An 18,880-nucleotide genomic window follows, 5' to 3' on the forward strand; every position below is an offset into this window, starting at 1 on the left:
CTAATAGAAAACCATAATACTTGGACAGGATCAGAAACTAGACTAGATCATTTTGAATAAAATCTTTCAATACTTTAGTAAAATAATTGTAGAAAACATATTGAGCAGAAGATAAATGAGAAAGAAAGCATGGTTAATATTATGCTGAATGATAATACTTTTAGAGATGGGTAGAGTAACAGTCACAGTTACGATTTTTCGTATCATAGTGTCATAGGGTTTGAGTTTCATCAGAAAATGTTGAGATTTGTTTAATTTAGACCCAACAGTGGAAAATGTTACTTATATTGTAAAGTTGCAGCTTCTGAAAAATGACTTGAAATACTGTAGGATTTTGATGTCACAAAAGTAACTTACCCTTTCCACTGAGAAATCATATTTCTGTTCCATGGCATCTATCATTACTTTTCCAAGACATGTGGTGTACCCAATTCCTCTTTTAATTTTAACATGGTTTTCTGTTTTAATTAAGAAATATCATTATAAAGCCTATAAAACAATTACTGAACTTGTTTTTAAATAAGATAATCACTTGAGGATGCTTGTTTTATTCATTGCTTAGCAATTGACACGCACAGAATTTATTCAAACTTGGTCAAAATACAGGTGAAAGATTTAGCACTAAGAAAAGCATTTTCCTAAAGCAGAATAAGTATAATGAAATTCATGGTGTAATGATCTTTAATATACTTTGAGCATTTATTAGGTGGCAGAACTATATACGTTTCAAGTATAAAACAGTAGAGCTATAAGTAGATGGTGTTATTAGATAATGAGACTGATGAGAAAGAGTGGGTATTTGTAACTAAAATAAAAAGAGCAGTTGTATTTTGTTGCATAAAACTAATATTACCTCCAGATTTTACTGTAGAGTTGGGGCTTAATTGTTTCACTCATTGTTTCAATGTTACTATCTGTGGGAGTTTGCCTGGTGGACTTGATTTGTTAGTGGTCTATCAAAATATTTTGAAGTGACATAACAGTGGGATTTGCTGTTTAAAGAAAGTTAAAATCTCTTGAGACCCACAATAATGTTTGGATAACATTAATTTTGAGAATAAGTGGTATCATTTTGAAATAGAGATCTTAAAAGACAATACTAAAAACTGCATGATCAGAAGACAGATGGAGTTGAGCTTCTCTAAATTTGACCAGTGTTTGGATGGAAGGTGGCTTAGTTTGAGGTTGATTTTAAAAGAAAGTGGCTATAAGTGCAATAAATAAAATTAAGGCACACAAAGCCACAATTTTAACTCAATTACAATTACAACCTGGTCTTGCAGGTGAATGTAATTTAGGACTATTGCCTTTGGAAAGCATAATTGTTAAATTGCATATAACATAGATTTCCATGCTGCAATACTTTTTAAAAAAGCTTTGTATTATTATTAGAACACTTATAATCTTGCAGTGCTTGCTAGATGTCAACATTGTGATAAGAGGCTTTATTATTGCTGTTGTGTATTTTTAATTGGTTCAATGTGTATGTATTCTCTCTGTTCAGACTGTGACAAAGGAGAGACAGATGAAGTTAATACAACAACAGAATGATATCAGTGGTTTATCAAGACAGGTGAAGCATGTGATGAACTTCACTAATTGGGCCATTGCAAGTGGCAGCAGCACAGCATTGCTCTATAGCAAGCGACTGGTAAGAAAAATCAGATATTATATTTGCATTTGGCTATAAATTCTATTATTGCAACAATCTTTATTATGAAAATCTGTAGTTTTCTTATTTTCTAGTCTTTATAAAATTTTGTTTGTTTTTCACAATTGTTTTAACATATTGCTTTGTATTTCAATTGTTGATATATTTGATTTATCAAAGCCAAACTGTAAAATCATACTCCAGGATGTTAGAGGTCTTAAATACTGAAATGGGATGGTATTCTCTTTCTAGCAATTATATTTTCTCATCTGTAACCTATTCCCAAAGCAATTCAAGAATTAATGTGCCAGATTATTAATACAGGGTAGCCAAATGGTATATTGGTCAGGTGATATGTTTTATTTAACATTTATTTTGTAATGGAACTTTTAGTAATGGTAAAGAAACTGAAAAAAACCAATATACATAAAACATCAGTATTGTTTTCAGAACAGAAGTGTTATTTCATTATTCTCAGATTAAACAGTGAGATTGGAGGTTTACTAAAGGCAAGAAAAATGCCATAATAAATCCAGAGTTATACTGTGTTTCCCTGAAAGTAAGGCCTACCCTGAAAATAAGCCCTAGCTTAATTTTTTGGGAGGGGGCTAACATAAGCCTAACCCCCAAAATAAGCCCTAGTTTTGAGGCAAAGCACACACCTAAAAATCAAGCTGGGGTGGGGGTGTGGAGCTGCCTCACGCACCCCACACCCACTTACCTTGCAGCCAGGCCTCTCCTCGTTGGCCACTTCTTCTGCAGTGTCTTCTGCAACCAGACCTGCATTTCTCAGTCACACGCCTTTCTGAAAGGCCACTGCAGCTGAGAACCGAGCTATGGATTCAGTCCATAGCTCGGTTTTGCAAGTTCTCTGCAGCTGGGAACTGAGCTATGGATTGAATCCATAGCTTGGTACTCTGCTGCAGTGGCCTTCCGGAAAGGCCTGATTGCAAAATGCAGGGTTAGGGTTCTGTGCTCCTTCGGCCACAGAAGAAGTGGGCTGGCTGAGCAGGGCTGTTGGTGCTGGAGATGAGTATAAAACCCCCTCCCCCAAAAAATAAGACCTGGTGCCTCTTTTGGAGGCAAAAATAAATAAATAATAAGACCTGGTCATATTTTCGAGGAAACATGGTACTTGCAGAACAAATTTTCTTTCACTATGTGAATTAGATTTGAAGGTGCATAGAGAGCTACAGAATGGATGGGGGTTTATCAGTAGTATCTCTTGATAGAAAGATACATCTGTGAATCTAGAATGGGAGAGGTCCTTGGTGTTCTCTGAACTTGTTGTCTTGCAGAGTTTCGTTACCAAACCTAGGTAACATCGTCAGTGCTAGTCACCGCCTCCAGAAGTGGTGAATGCTCCAACACTGGAAGTTTTTAAGAACAGATTGGACAGCCATTTGTCTGAAATGGTATAGGGTTTCTTGCCTAAGCAGGGGGTTGGACTAGATGACCTCCCAGGTCCCTTCCAATGTTATTATTGTTATTATTATTAGCTCTGGCCCTGATGTTACCTAGTTTGAGTAATGAACCATCTGTAAGAAAACAGCCAAGCTCAGAGAGCACTAAGGACCCCTCGTTTCAAGCTTGAACTACAAATATTCTCCTTTATTAACCTAGATGTATTGGTATTTGATTGAACATTCTGCTCAATTATATGTATGCAGCAGGGTGATGGTTTACAAGGTATTCTTAAGAGATCCTAGTTTGCAAATAGTATGTTAAAATAATTGGAGTAAAATTGAATCTTGATTAAGCTTGTGGCGCTCTAGCCAAAATGAGCCCAAGTGATTGGTATTGTTAAGAAATGTTGCATACTTTGCTCATTCTTTATCTTCCTAAAATGTGTTTTATGAATGCCTCAGCTGACAGAAGCCATATGGGCCATGAGAGGTCAATATCTGTAGGTTATATGTTGACTACCATGGTGTATGGCAGGGGTGTCAAACTGCCGGCCCATGGGCCGGATGTGTCATCCGGAAGCCACGGCCACCCCTTGCCGGCAATGGCAAAACCGTCCTGATATGTTGCGCGATGTCATGTGACATCGCAAGTTTGACATGTCTGGTGTATGGAATATGGCACCTTTGAATATGAAGGGAATATATGATAATGAGCATGAATTAATTATTGAATATATATATATAAAATCTTTGTAAAACTCTAGGGAGCATACAGTGGGGTTTAATGGCAATTTGAGTTTATGGGATGAAGTTGATGCAGAGTCTGACGATCAGGACACGGGCGGTCTTGTCAATGTTATCTGGGAGGAGTTTGATTCTGTGACCCCTGATGAAGTGGACAGGATTATGGGGAGGTTGAGCTCCACCACATGTTTATTGGATCCGTGCCCTTCCTGGCTGGTTTATGCAGCCAGGGAGAGGACACGAGGCTGGTTCCAGGCGGTGATATCTGCTTCTTTGAGTGAGGGTAATTTCCCCACCGTCTTGAAGGAGGCGGTGGTGAGACCTCTCCTCAAGAAGCCTGCCTTGGACCCAGCTGTCTTGAACAACTTTCGTCCAGTCTCCAACCTTCGCTTTCTTGCGAAGGTTGTTGAGAGTGTGGTGGCGCATCAGCTCCCTCTGGTCCTGGATGAAGCGGATTATCTGGACCCGTACCAATCGGGTTTCAGGCCCGGGTACAGCACGGAGACGGCATTGGTCGCTCTGGTGAATGATCTCTGGAGGGCCCGGGATAGGGGATATTCCTCTGTCCTGGTCCTATTAGACCTCTCAGCGGCTTTCGATACCATCGACCATGGTATCCTGCTGCGGCGTCTCAGGGGATTGGGAGTGGGAGGCACAGTTCTTCGGTGGTTCTCCTATCTCCTGGGACGTTCGCAGTCGGTGTTGGCAGGGGGGCAGAGATCGGCCCCTAGGTCTCTCGTTTGTGGAGTTCCTCAGGGTTCGGTTCTCTCGCCTCTCCTGTTCAACATCTACATGAAACCGCTGGGTGAGATCATTCGTGGTTTTGGAGTTGGGTATCATCAATATGCTGATGATACCCAACTTTTCATTTCGACCCCAAACCACCCCAGTGATGCCCTCGCTGTGATGTCCCGTTGCCTGGAGGCGGTTCGGGTCTGGATGGGGAGGAACAGACTTCAACTCAACCCTGACAAGACTGAGTGGCTGTACATTCCGGCATCCCGGGACATTCAAAACGTTCCTTCACTTTCTATGGGGGGTGAGTCTTTACCCCCTGTAGATAGGGCTCGCAACTTGGGAGTCCTCCTGGATGCACGGCTTACCTTAGAAGATCATGTAGTAGCCGTGACCAGGGGGGCTTTCGCACAGGTTCGCCTGGTGCGGCAGTTGCAGCCCTACCTAGACCGGGATGCCCTGTGTACGGTCACTCATGCGCTCGTGACCTCTCGTCTTGACTATTGCAATGCTCTCTACATGGGGCTTCCCTTGAAGACCACTCGGAGGCTCCAACTGGTACAGAATGCGGCCGCGAGAGTTGTCTTGGGAGTTTCCCGGTACTCCCATGTTACACCTTTGCTCCGCGAGCTGCATTGGTTACCAGTTGTCTTCCGGGTGAGGTTCAAGGTCTTAGTGATGGTGTTTAAGTCCTTACATGGCATGGGTCCGGAATACCTCGGGGACCACCTGCTGCCGGTGTCAACTCCCCTCCGCCCCGTGCGTTCCCACAGAGAGGGCCTCCTCAGGGTGCCTCCAGTCAGAGAATGTCGGCTGGTGGCCCCCAGGGGGAGGGCCTTCTCTGTGGGCGCTCCGGCTTTGTGGAACCAGCTGCCGGTTGAGCTCCGGATGGCACCGGATCTCCGCTCCTTCCGGCGCGGGTTAAAGACCCATTTATTTGAACAAGCTGGCCTGGCCTGATGGGGAATCACTTAGGGTTTTAATATTTATATATATATATTATTGTTTTTATTGTGGGCAATAATTTAATTCTTTTTTAACTTTTGTACTTTTGTAGTTTTAAGATATGCCCTGTTCACCGCCCTGAGTCCTTCGGGAGAAGGGCGGTATAAAAATTTAATTAAATAAATAAATAAATAAATAATAAACATGGAATTGAAATTATTTAATTTTGAATGATCTGGAGGAAAGTTTTCTGGTTGAATGGAGATGGAATGAAAGTATACAAAGTGCTTGGGCTATACAAAAACCCAAAATGGATGGAAATGGTGATTATTTAGTATCTGTTTAGGAAGATATCTATTAATTTCAAATACATGGTTGAAGTTTGAATTTGGTTATGTATAATGTATCAAAGAAATAAATAAAGCATTATTTGGTTGGTTAGGATGAAAGATTATAAAGGATACAAGGTTGCTGAAACCTGAATGTAGGAAGACTCTTTTTATCAGTATAATGTAAAAAAGAAAAAAAAGTGTAAGGAAGTTTAGAGTTACATTATTTGACAATACATTATGTTATAAAGTGCCACAGAAATGCTGTAGTTACACTAATAGGAAGCATGAGATGATGCAGTGAAAAAGGTTATGAATGAGGAATTTGTTGAGAGACTGCTGCAAATAATGGGAGAAAGATACTGAAGTATGGTCATAGAGAAAAAAGATGATTGTAAAATATAATTAAAGACAGCATGGAATAATTATGATTAAAAGAGTTAGAAAATGAAGAGTGGTCTTGACTGAAATAAAAATTGGTTTGGAAATAGGTGAAAAGCACTGAACAAGGTTCTTCAGCAGGATGAACAGAATTAAATGATTTGGCATGAAGCCAAGTTTGGAAATGCTGGATGGAATATTTTAGTCTCTTATGAGACTAAAAGTGGTATGTCAAAGATGATGATTATCTTTGCCTTGTTTCCAAAAAGAATTCCAATGCAAATGGGATTTTCTGTTTATGCCTAATTTGTTTTGCTCATTGTACACTTGTATTAATGTAAATGGTTTTCTTTTTAGGAAAAGAAATATCTTAGCTTTCCTTTTGCAATCTTGGGAGAGACGTATTGAAATATTTGAATTTGTTTCCTTCTACACTTAAAAGCCTTTCACTTGTTAAAAGTTTGATGTGAATATTTTTATTTATTAAATTTATATGCTGCCCATCTTGCTGATAAGGAGAAATTATGCAAAAACAATATTAAACAAAACAAAAAACCAGGAATCAAAAGATGGCTGGTATAGGAATGAGATGTTACCCCATCAATTGCGTCCAGTGAACGCCTCTCTCTCAGCCCAAGACAACTAGCAAGGCCAAGTTATAATACCTTTCTAAAATTCCTGAAATATGCAATTTAAGTAAACTCTGAACTACATTTGTGTGTGCGTGTGTGCGCGTGTGTGTGCGTGTCTAGATGCATATGTATATATGCAGTTTATTTGTTACAAGTTGAGGGGATGGTAAAGGGAATGAAGGAGAGAAGAATACAAAAATTCTGAAAAAGTTTGTTAGTAATTGGTGAGAAATTTTTTTTAATAAGAGGGTAAAAAAAGTGGGAAGAAAAGATTTGGAATGAGAAAAATGGCTACTGAGTTGTTCGAGTTCTGGTTTATTGCAAAATAAAGCATCTTGAAAATAATAGGTTAAATTATTTTAACCTATCTTCTTCTTCTTGTGCCATATCCGTTATCGGACGTTGGCGATCATGTTGGCGATCCTGTTTTTATCAGCAGCCGCACAAAAAAGTGCTGCTGAGTTTTGTCCAAACCAGTCCCTTAGATTTTGAAGCCATGATGTTCTTCTTCTGTCTGGACCTCGTTTGCTTTCAATCTTTCCCTGGGGGATTAAATGGAGTATGCCATATTTTTCTGGGTGTCTCATCACATGTCCGAAATATTCTAACTTTCATTTTTTAATTGTTTTGATGATTTCCCTTGGCTTTCCCAGGCGGCTTATCACCTCTTCATTTCTGATCTTGTCAACCTAGCTTATACATAATAAAGGTAAAGGTTCCCCCGCACATGCGTGCTAGTCGTTTCCAACTCTAGGGGTCGGTGCTCATCCGTTTCAAAGCCGAAGGGCCAGCGTTTGTCCGAGGATGTCTCCGTGGTCATGTGGCCGGCATGACTAGACACCAAAGGCGCACAGAACACTGTTATACATAATACCCGCCTGTAAATCCACATTTCAAATGCTTCTGTCTTCAGGTGGCCTTCTGTCAGAGGCCAACTCTCTACTCCATAGAGCAGGATAGAAAAAATAAAACATCTGACAAGCCTGATTTTCAATCTTAGGCTTATGACGTGACTGCAGAAGAACTTTTTCATTTTGAAGAATGCTGTTTGAGCTTTAACCTATCTACAGCACCATAAGAGGAGATTGTATGGAAAAAATCTTCATGAGTTATAAAGAAAGAAGGGAATGATGAACATTGTTAATAGAGATGAAGAAAAGATGACTAGAAAAAGAGAAATCAGGCTCAAAAATGCTTAACTTAATAACTGTTCAAGAAATTAGTATCACAAATGTCAGGTTTAATGAAAAGTTCCAACTATCACATAAGAGAGTATTATATAAAATACAGGTAATAAAGGCAGAATTAAAAACTGAAATTATAATACACAAGAGATATCAAAGTTAAAAGAAAAACAAGAAAACTCACACGAAAGATTCTAAATTTCTTCTAATGTAGTCTAATTCAGTGCTTTTCAACTCGTGGTATGCATACCACTGGTGGTACTTTGGCACCTGGCAGGTAGTACATGTTTGACGGGTTGAAAAGTGCTGTAAAAAAGTGTTTTAAAAAAAGCATAAAAGTGTAGCAGGGGAAATGAGCTAAAGGGGCAGCAGCCCCTCACAGGCCGGTGGGAGATTCAGCTGAAGCTGCAGTGTTACTGGGGCTCTGCTGAGCTTCCAGGATCTCTGCCGCTCTCCAGTTGATTGGCGCTTCCGTAAGCAGCGCATAGCTGGAGATGCACGGAAGAGAAAAGGAGGGGGGAGAGAGGAGAGAATATAAAAGCAGGTTTTGGCAGACGAGGGAAAACAAGACAATAGGGGAAAAAAGGGGACAGAGAAGAGGCTGTGGAAGGAGAGCCCAGGAGGCAGGGAGGAAAAAGAGAGGGCAGAAGAAACTAGAAAGAGAGTCCAGTAGACAGGGAGGAAAAAGAGAGTAGAGAAGAGGCTGTGGAAGGAGAGCCCAGCAAGCAGGGAGGAAAAAAAGTGAGGAGAGGAAGAAGGGCTAACCAGCCAGCTGACCACCAAGGTACTGGTGCATATTAATAACTATGGATAAACTCATCATACATTTGTCAATGCAAAAAGAAAGGGATTCAGGAAAGGAACCGCCACCGAGGAAATTAAAACCAGTGTTTTTCCCCCCTTTTTAATGGTTCGTTAAATTTTATTAGATTATAGAATAAAATGCAAAAATACAAAAGCAAATAGTAGGTCACAGAGGGGAGGAAAAAGGGGAAAAAAGTGAGGGGGAGAAGGGGGGAAAAGGCATTGACCTCCAATTTCCTCTGTTGCAGTAGAATGAAGCATTAATATCAAACCTCAACTTTTTACTTTTCCATAATAGTATAAACTAGCCATTTCTATAACATCAAATCAATCAAATTAGTAAAACCCCAAATCCCCCCCCTTTTTTAGTTGTCAAGTTTTTGACACCTTGCTAAGCACTGGTGGCACTCGAATATTGTCATGTCCTATAATCCAGGGCTTTCCAACCAGTGGTACGGGTACCACCTGTGGTACATTGCCACCTGGCAGGTGGTACGTGACCATTCTAGAAAAGTGGTAGCGGGGGAGGGGAATGAGCTGAACCGGTGGCAGCACCGCACAAGCCTGTACTTCATCACTTTTTTCATTTTTTTTTCTCATCATGTTTTTGACACCTTGCTAAGCGACTGGTGGTACTCGGATGTTGCCATATGCTAAAAGTGGTACAATGGGTGAAAAGGTTGAAAAGCCCTGGTCTAATTATTACAGTTTCTTAGATGATTTTCATTACTGAGATATTAAATTGTGTTAAGGTTTCAAGGATATACTGTATAAATGGGAAAAATTAGGGAACAGTTGTCTGAATTGTGTAGCATGTGTGAGAAAATTCATCTATGCATGACAGAAAGGGAGAGGTAGCAACAGTGAATGCAAACTGTTTATGGATTAATTTTTTAAGCTTGCCTGATAAAATGGGAGGAAATAATTGAAATTGGTAGCATGTTTACTAATAAAATGCATGGAGAAGTTTTAAGATGTGCAAATGCAGGTAGAAAGAGAGTAGGGTGGCTTGGGTTCTTTTAATATAAGTGAAAATATTTGTGTGTAGGAGTGCACGTTTATCCACTTCATTCATGCAAAGTAAAAGTTGGGTATGTCAGATGAAATATATAAGTGAGTTGAATGCAGTGGGAATGAGCTACTTAAGTGGCCTATGTGGTAAAACAAGAATAAACAGGAATGTATGAATGAAGAATAAACGTAGATTTAGTACATAAATGAGCAGAGTGGTATGTTTCTTATTCAAGAGAAGGAGGATTGAATCTCAGAACAAATATATGAACAAAAAAATGAGTAGGTTGGAAGTGAAGGGAAAATAGAGAAACAGGTAGCTGTCTAGAATTTATGAGATCCTCAAAAAAAGAAAGAGTAAGAAGTATTAAAAAAGGAGTATAAAAACAGTGCATATAATATAATCTTGATATAATCTAGATGTAATTAGATTCAGTTTTTATTATCTTTGGTCTTTAATTTATTTTTCTAATCACTGCTTTTTCCCCCCTACACTTTATATAATGTTGCTTATTCAAGAAGGGAATAATAGTATTGGTGATGAATGGAACTAACTTGTTGCAATGAAAGGGTGGTTTTTAAAAACATACTACCTGCCCTTTTTAAAGTCATATCTCTCATAGTTATTAATTAAAAATAAGAGTAAAGTATAGCACATGTACTGAGCATATTTTTTTTGCTCATCCAGGATTTTTCTTGGGATAATCTATTTAAAATTACCTGATTATTTTCGATACAAAGTAGTTTAGTTTCATTGATTATCTATTTTTGAACATGGGTACAATTCAAATCTTACAAAATATTTTTAAAAATATTTTATTAATTTAAAAAACCTGAAAGTTATTGTTTGAAACTAAATCCTCTTATCTGTATTTGTTAACATTATGGATATTTATTTTCTTATGATAAATCAAGAAATCCTTTCATCAGAGTATATAAAGTGGAAATTTAGCTTATCTTACAATATATAAGAGTGAATTTTTCAATGTCACTCGATTGCAAACAGCTTACTTTTACTTTCTTTTTTATGCTTTATATAACAGTAATGTGAGATTATTTGCTTTGCAGATCACTTTTCAGCTGCGACATATTTTGAAAGCACGGTGTGATCCTGTTCCAGCTGCTAATGGAGCAATTCGCTTCCATTGTGATCCCACATTTTGGGCAAAGAATGTAGTCAACCTAGGTAGAGCATTTCATATTTCTGACAGATTTAATGTGTAAAAAATTGTAATTATAAATGGCATGTTCTTTATAATGTTCCTTATAGGTCTAAGAGACTTCCAGTAAAATAAGGTTTGTTACTGGAGCTGTTCATATGGGGACCAATATGCCTTCTTTAAGATTGAAGCTATCCTCCATGAAAATGTTCAGAGGTTCTCTGCATGGTGACAGTTGATATACACATGATGAAGTGTAATTTATTTATGTAGGTCTGGATTTAAGCCAGTGATACAAATGAAATCACAGCCCAGATATGTTTCTTTTTCTACCCTGTTTGTTTGCTTTTCTTCATGTAATTTCTTGTTACAAGAATACTTTCCTTTATAGTAAATCTTCATTCATGTGGTAATTTTCCCTTCTTAATAATAGGTAGCGGTGTTTTTCAGAGAAATGCACTGTGAAATGAGATATACATAATAGTGGCAAGGGGGCATGACAATTGTAGAAGAGAGTGAGTACAGACGTGTTGTTTGAAAAAAAATTATTCTATATGGAGTGGTGTATTACATAATTGTGTGGTCACTGTCTTTTACTTCTAAGAATATTAAGACAAGTGTTTAATTATAGGAAAGTAATTTGGTTTTGATCCAACTTAACTTTTAATATATCAATTACAGTTGGAAAACTCAGAAGCGTAACCATGGGGCTATCTACAAATGTATCAAGAGCCTTCATATTCTAAAAAATAATCAAAAATCAGATTCAGAATAACCCCAAACTATTTTACTTGGTACAGGCAGAAACTTTGTCTTCCTTTCTTGTCTCCCCCCTCTCCATCACCAAATAAGGATATAATATGCTTTCTCTTTCAAAACGAATTTTCTTTATTGTTCTTTTCTTTGCAACCCTTGTGTGTCCAGTGTAAACTCTGGAGTAATGGGGTGGAGACTCTTAAAAGTAAAATTCTTCCAACAAATTGGTGGTTGAGCAGAAAGTATGAGGTTGTTGGCATAGAGACATTGTAATTTCCAGTGAAAAGAAAAATCCAGGGGAAATCAAGTCTTGTCTTCTATTATAGCCCTTGCATTTTTCTATATGTAAAAATAAATAAATAAAATAAATAAAAACACATTGGTCCATGTATTTCATTTATATCTTCTCAACATGTATCAAATAATGTATTTCTATTTCTTATAGTGAAATAGATCCCATTGAGAATACCTTTAGATTTAATAAGTAAGAACTAATAGTCAACATCTAAATTAGAAACAGCCTTGTGGGTATGTACAAAGGCTTACATGTCCATACCAGGTTTTTCCCATGTTCTTCTCCACCAGCAGCACCTCTTACTCTGTTGGAGGCCACTTTTGAGGTTCCCAAACTTCAGGGTAGTGTGAGAGGATGCTTCTGGAAAGGGGGAGATACCCAAACTCCCTGTTACATGTGCAGAGCTCATCATATGGTCCTTTGGAATGGGAATGTACATTGGGAACTGAAAAGGTATTGCAAATGAAATATTATAAAACTGTTTGAAAAGATCCTAGAAGGTGCAGAAAGATTTAAACTATTTTATTTTATTGAAATAAATATTTAAGTACAATTTTTGATAAATACACATGACAATAATAAAATGCCTGGGTTAAAACTGAGATGACATTGGATATCATTGTCAGAATCTTAAGCAACAATAATCTTTTAGAGAAGGAACAGAACCTTCCATTTTGATCATTGGTAGTAAAGAGCAAAAATTGAGCATTCTTTTAAAAAGAATTATGGCCACTGTTCTTGAGAAAAGAATATTTCTTATTTTGTACAAGAAAAAACCAGTACTAAATAGGGCTGTGCAATAAATCAGATTTAGCTTCAACTGTAGGGGCAGCCATGCAATCCTGGGAAAGATGCAGCTGCTATAAAGAGTTGCAGGGAAGTATCTTTTGTAATCAAATTGAAATACTGATAATATTAAAATATATCAGAATAGCAAGAGGAAGAAAAAGTGGTTCATCAAACTATTCAAAATAGGGTTTTTCATATATTGAATAATCCTGAGAATAACTCAGAGACCATACTTTATTCCAGTGACTACAAGTGTTAATGAGATTTTGCTGTTGTAATTAAAACTACATTCTTAATTTTCTTCCTTTTTAATTTTTTTCAGTAATAAATATCTTTTAGGACAAGTGAAAAAAAATCTAATGACCTATTATACAAAAGGTAAAAAAATTTCTACAGCTATGCATCAAAGTGTATGGAAAATCACATGTATCAATATATGTGATTTTCCATACACTTTGATGCATAGCTGTAGAAATTTTTTTACCTTTTGTATAATAGGTAATTAGATTTTTTTCACTTGTCCTAAAAGATATTTATTAGGTGCTACTTTTTGAGGAAAATGTTCCATTAAACTTAGTTTGATCAAAATAAATAATGCAGATACATTAAAATCCACATCTTATTTGCCATTAAGTAAAAATATGACTGAATCTTTTAACATAAAACATATATGAAGTGTTTTTTGCTCTCTGAGCTTGGTTGTTTGCTTGCAGACATTTCATTATTCAACTAGGTAACATTAATAATGTCATTTAGTTGGGTAAAGAAATACCTGAAAGCAAATAACCAGGTTAAGAAAGCATCAGGGACTCCACAGTTCAACTCCAAGCTGCATGCTTTGTCTTCTAGTACAGGGGTCCCCAACCCCTGGTCCATGGACCAGTACCGGTCCATGGCATTCCAGCAACTGGGCTGCACAAACAAGCAAAGCCCCACCCTTGAGATGTAGGCAGCACACAAAACCATGCACCCTCTGGTCTGCAGAAAAACCTCTCTCCACCGAACCGGTCCCCAAAGGTTGGGGACCTCTGTTTTAGTATACTAGAAGATACGCTAGTTGTGCTAATGTATACTAATCACAAAGATTTCACTGTTAAAACTGTATTTAAAGAAAGCTTTGTAGTTAATCATACTTTCTCCTATTGTCTAGGTAATCTTGTTATTGAAAATAAGCCAACACAAGGTTACACTCCTAATGTAGTAGTGGGACAAGTTCCTCCAGGAACAAATCATATCAGCAAACCTCCAGGGCAAATTAATCTTGCACAGCTTCGGCTCCAGCACATGCAACAGCAGGTGTTTGCGCAACAAAAACACCAGCAATTACAGCAGATGAGGATGGGGCAGCCTGCAGGGCAAATCACGCGCCAGGCAGGTCCACAGATGCTTCAGCAACAGGCAAGTCTCTAGACTCTTTCAGGTACTCATATAATCTCCAAGATAGTTTTTAGGCATAAAATTACACACATTTAAAGTTTATATAGGGCTACGTTTTGTTAATTCTAATATCAGTGCAATGCAGTTTATTCCCTTATGAAGAAGAGGAAAAACATAGGAAAGAGACTAGTGTTTTATAAAATTCATTATATTTTGTAGCCTCCACGGTTGATAAGTATGCAGACCATGCAGAGGGGTATGAATTGCGGTGCTTTCCAAGCTCATCAGATGAGAATGGCTCAGAATGCAGCTCGTCTCCCAGGGATACCACGTCACAACGGGCCCCAGTATTCTATGATGCAGCCACACTTACAAAGACAAGTATATGCTGTGTGCACATTTTGTTTCCCACCTTTCATTTTAGAAAAGTGAATCAGCTTGTTTTTTTTATATAATTTAGCTATGAAAATGCTTTCAAAATTAAAAGCATCATTTCTATTCTGGTACTGCTTGCTATTTCAGGAAACAGATTCAAATTTTGTTATAAGAATCTGAAATTAGATACAAACATAGTTTTCACGCATAAGGCATGCAATATTCATTGGTATTAGTTTGCCACAATTTTTTATTGCTTTGATTGTTGGCTCTTACAGATTTATTAATCCATAAGAATGTGTTCTCTGATAAAGCAAAAGTTGTAAGTGTCCAAAAAACAGCATTAAGTTATGAGTGAGAAAATTATTTTGATTTATTAAAAATAACAGGTTAAAAATGAATATTGCTCTTCTGTTTAACTAACTTGATGATAATTTCTATTTTTCTCTCTCCACTCTTCTTAGCATTCAAATCCAGGACATGCAGGTCCCTTCCCAGTTGTTTCAGTACATAACAATACTATCAATCCAACAAGCCCAACAACAGCCACCATGGCAAATGCTAATCGTGGTCCAACAAGCCCATCCGTAGCAGCAATAGAGCTTATTCCATCTGTAACCAACCCAGAAAACCTACCTTCCTTGCCAGATATTCCTCCCATACAGGTAACTATATTAGATTTTAAAAAAAGAATGAAAGTTAATTGTTACTGAAATTAACATTTAACACACACACTTGGGTAAAATGTTTTATAGTTTGTATTAAAAAGATAAAATCCAACCTATAGGATGTCTTTATTAGAATGTCTCTTTTTGCACTGAAGACTAAGAATGATTAACAAGATTTGTGTTTAAGTCTTCAATCAATCTTGGAATTTATTGCACAAATTCAAGGTTAATATCTCTCATGATCAAGGATATCTCCAGAAGATACACACACACACACACACACACACACACACAAAGGGACGCGGTGGCTCAGTGGGTTAGGACACTGAGCTTGTCGATCAGAAGGTCGGCAGTTTGGCGGGTTGAATCCTGAGTGCCGCGTAACAGAGTGAGCGCCTCTTACTCGTCCCAGCTTCTGCCAACCTAGCAGTTCGAAAGCATGTAAAAATGCAAGTAGAAAAATAGGGACCACTACGGTGGGAAGGTAACAGTGTTCCGTGCGCCTTTGGAGTCTAGTCATGCCGGCCACATGACCACGGAGACGTCTTCAGACAAGCGCTGGCTCTTCGGCTTTGAAACGGAGATGAGCACCGGCCCCTAGAGTCAGAAACGACTAGCACGCATGTGCGGGGGAACCTTTACCTTTATGTATACAAAAGTCAAAATGGCAAATGCAAATGCCGCCCAGAGTCACCTTGTAGGGAAATGAGTAGCATAAAAAATTAATAAACAATAAGCTATGTGTTCCCTATATTTTGATAATTTGGCTTTTTGCCCTCTTTGGTGTAAATGGTTTTAAAGCATATCCAGGGTTTTCCCACTGATTTACATTTCCATCAAAACAGGAGATGAGATTTCTCCCCCCCCCCCAATAAACTCCTGATGCACAGCCTTAAAGATGTCTCCAGAATGTGAATGCACATCCGCTCTTAGTTGCTTCATTAATTTTGGACTGAAACTAACAACTGTGCTGTCTCCTGAGTATTTTAAAAGAGAGACTTGATTGAAAATTACATATTTACAAATTGTTTCTTTTTGTTAATTGTGCTAATTTGTTCTAGGGAGTAGGGAAGGATTTCAATTTCTTTTTTAACAGTTTGGAAATATATGGTTCCTTTGTCTGCTATAACATTTATCTGGCCTCCCATGGAATTTATCAATTAGAGCAGGGGTGTCAAACTCAATTTCATTGAGGGCCGCATCAGCATTGTGGTTGCCCTCAGGGGGCCGGGTGGGCATGGCCTGGGTGGGCATGGCCTACTGGGTGGGCGTGGCTAGAGTGCATAGGGCCTACTGGGTGGGTGTGGCCAGCTCTACATCGTTGGCATCAAGGGTGCCTATGGGGGCCTGGGCAGGAATGGGACAGATCTGAGGGTCTCTGGCAGAAGGAGGGTCTCTGGGCCAGGGCCAAGGCAGTGGGGGCCGTTCCCTCACTGTTTCCAGGATGGCTTCGCGGGCCACCTGAAACCACTTCGCGGGCCAGATCTGGCCCCCGGGCCTTGTGTTTGACATGTCTGAATTAGAGGGTACAAGGTAGATTGACCTAATGTCTCTGTAAAATTTACAAACCACTAATGGGTGTGAGATGGTTTCAACTTTCTTGTCCCTGCATGGACAAATACACTAAGTGATAGAAATGTTATATGTGCCTTGAAGAAGTGCAGATGGAAGAATAGTAAGTCTAGCTTTATAGAATGTGATTCTCAGCTGAGGGCAAATTAGATTTAACAAATAAGTTGCTGGTTGCCATGTATCCTTGTTAATTCAAATTCTGGCATGTTGTGGAAGCCTGTTAACTTCAGTCTGGAACACCATATCCGTTATTTTTTGAATAATTAATTGTTGTAACCTAATAATTTTTAAAACAGTGGAAAGAGGCTATATGAAGCCACCTTATGTTCCACTGCCTGATTCCAGGACATTGTCCTATTATATTGCTGGCTTTAGGGTTTTTTATATTCTTCAGAAAAAATGCAGATAGTTTCAAGCAGTCATTTCTAGCATATTGCATTTAGACTTGGTAAATTCACTGTATGACTGTCTTTTATTTCAGCTAGAAGATGCTGGTTCCAGTAACTTAGATAATTTACTAAGTAGATATATTGCAGGGAGCCATCTACCCCCTCAACCCATAAGCAGTATGAATCCCTCTCCTGGACCCTCAGCACTATCTCCGGGCTCATCAGGTAAGCTGAGAAAGAAAGACATGATAGACATTTTAATTTCTGTATTTAAAACAACCAATACTTATTTTGAAATTTTGCATGGTAAAGTCACTGAATGTTTCTTGATTCAATGTACGGACTTTTTATATTATAACTATTTAGTTAAATTTAAAGTAGTTTCTTTCCATGAGTAGGCAGATTTTTTTCCTTATATAACAGCATATGTATGAAAAGACTAATTTTATAACTTCATTCTCAATAGAAGAAAAGGTTTAGCTAGTGGAGTTGATAAGAGCTAAAAATGGAAAGCCATAAGAAATAAAATATCATAAATTTTAAATTTATCCCAGGATTTTTTATCTCCAAACTGTTGCCTTCAATGAATGTGCAAAAACGTGTTCCAAATAAATGTCATTAATGTAACACCATTGTTTTCCTTTTAAATGGGAATACTTCATATGGTGAATGGTTAAATATAATAATTTATACTTATAAGGTAAATTATAATACTTTATATGTTATTATTATAATACTTTATATGGTAAATGATAAATCTCTGGTTTTGCAAAATACTGAATATAGATTCCATTTGTTACATGAGCGTGACAGCTGAATTAGATTTAGAAGGCTGTAAGCTTTGAATGCTGGTAAGCTTCATAATAGCTGGGATTAAAAAAATATAATGATGATTTTTAAAAGTATGACCTGCTGAAACTGTGCACTTCTAGAAATGTTCTCTGTGATGTGCTGTTGCTATAAACTCATCCTCCCTTCCTTAGGTTTATCCAATTCTCATACTCCTGTGAGGCCACCCAGTACATCTAGCACAGGCAGTAGAGGCAGGTGAGTTAATTGGCATCAAAAACAGGGTCTCGGTTCTAAATGCATGTTGAAGTTTCCAGAGAATTGAGTACATAGCTAGGAACATAAATTCTAATTTAAGACAAAGGTTGGGGCTGTACAATTTATTTATGCATTAAAAGACATGGAAGACATAATTATACATTATTTTTAATTTCTGCATCATATAAGAAGTAACATAATTCTCTCATGTTTTTATTGTGCTCATTTGCACCTGCTGCCGGCGTCGACTCCCCTCCGCCCTGTGCGTTCCCACAGAGAGGGCCTCCTCAGGGTGCCTCCGGTCAGAGAATGCCGGCTGGTGGCCCCCAGGGGGAGGGCCTTCTCTGTGGGCGCCCCGGCTCTGTGGAATCAACTGCCGGTTGAGCTCCGGATGGCACTGGATCTCCGCTCCTTCCGGCGCGGGTTAAAGACCCATTTATTCGAACAAGCTGGCCTGGCCTGATGGGGAGTTAACTTAGGGTTTTAATATTTGTATATTCTTACTGTTTTATTTTGGGCAATAATTTAATTCTTTTTTAACTTTTGTACTTTTGTATTTTTATTATATGCCCTGTTCACCGCCCTGAGTCCTTCGGGAGAAGGGCGGTATAAAAATTTAATAAACTAAAC

General features: G+C 38.2%; 1 protein-coding gene across 6 annotated transcripts in view; it reads left to right on the forward strand.

The window, feature by feature from the left end:
* The window catches only part of TRIM33 (tripartite motif containing 33), a gene marked incomplete at its 5' end in the record, with an annotated part of 66,789 nt that overhangs the window by 32,645 nt on the left and 15,264 nt on the right, over nt 1-18,880 (forward strand). For 3 of the 6 annotated variants that reach the window (XM_081323152.1, XM_081323156.1, XM_081323153.1), the window contains 7 exons: nt 1,505-1,651; nt 10,891-11,008; nt 13,973-14,220; nt 14,419-14,589; nt 15,039-15,239; nt 17,296-17,428; nt 18,187-18,250. In XM_081323152.1, coding sequence (XP_081179278.1) covers nt 1,505-1,651; nt 10,891-11,008; nt 13,973-14,220; nt 14,419-14,589; nt 15,039-15,239; nt 17,296-17,428; nt 18,187-18,250 — 1,082 coding nt within the window. The remainder of the gene's footprint in view (nt 1-1,504; nt 1,652-10,890; nt 11,009-13,972; nt 14,221-14,418; nt 14,590-15,038; nt 15,240-17,295; nt 17,429-18,186; nt 18,251-18,880) is intronic. The other 3 variants (XM_081323154.1, XM_081323155.1, XM_081323157.1) reach the window with 1 other exon arrangement.

Source organism: Vipera berus, assembly GCF_964194415.1.
Source record: "Vipera berus genome assembly, chromosome: 3".
NCBI lineage: Eukaryota > Metazoa > Chordata > Lepidosauria > Squamata > Viperidae > Vipera > Vipera berus.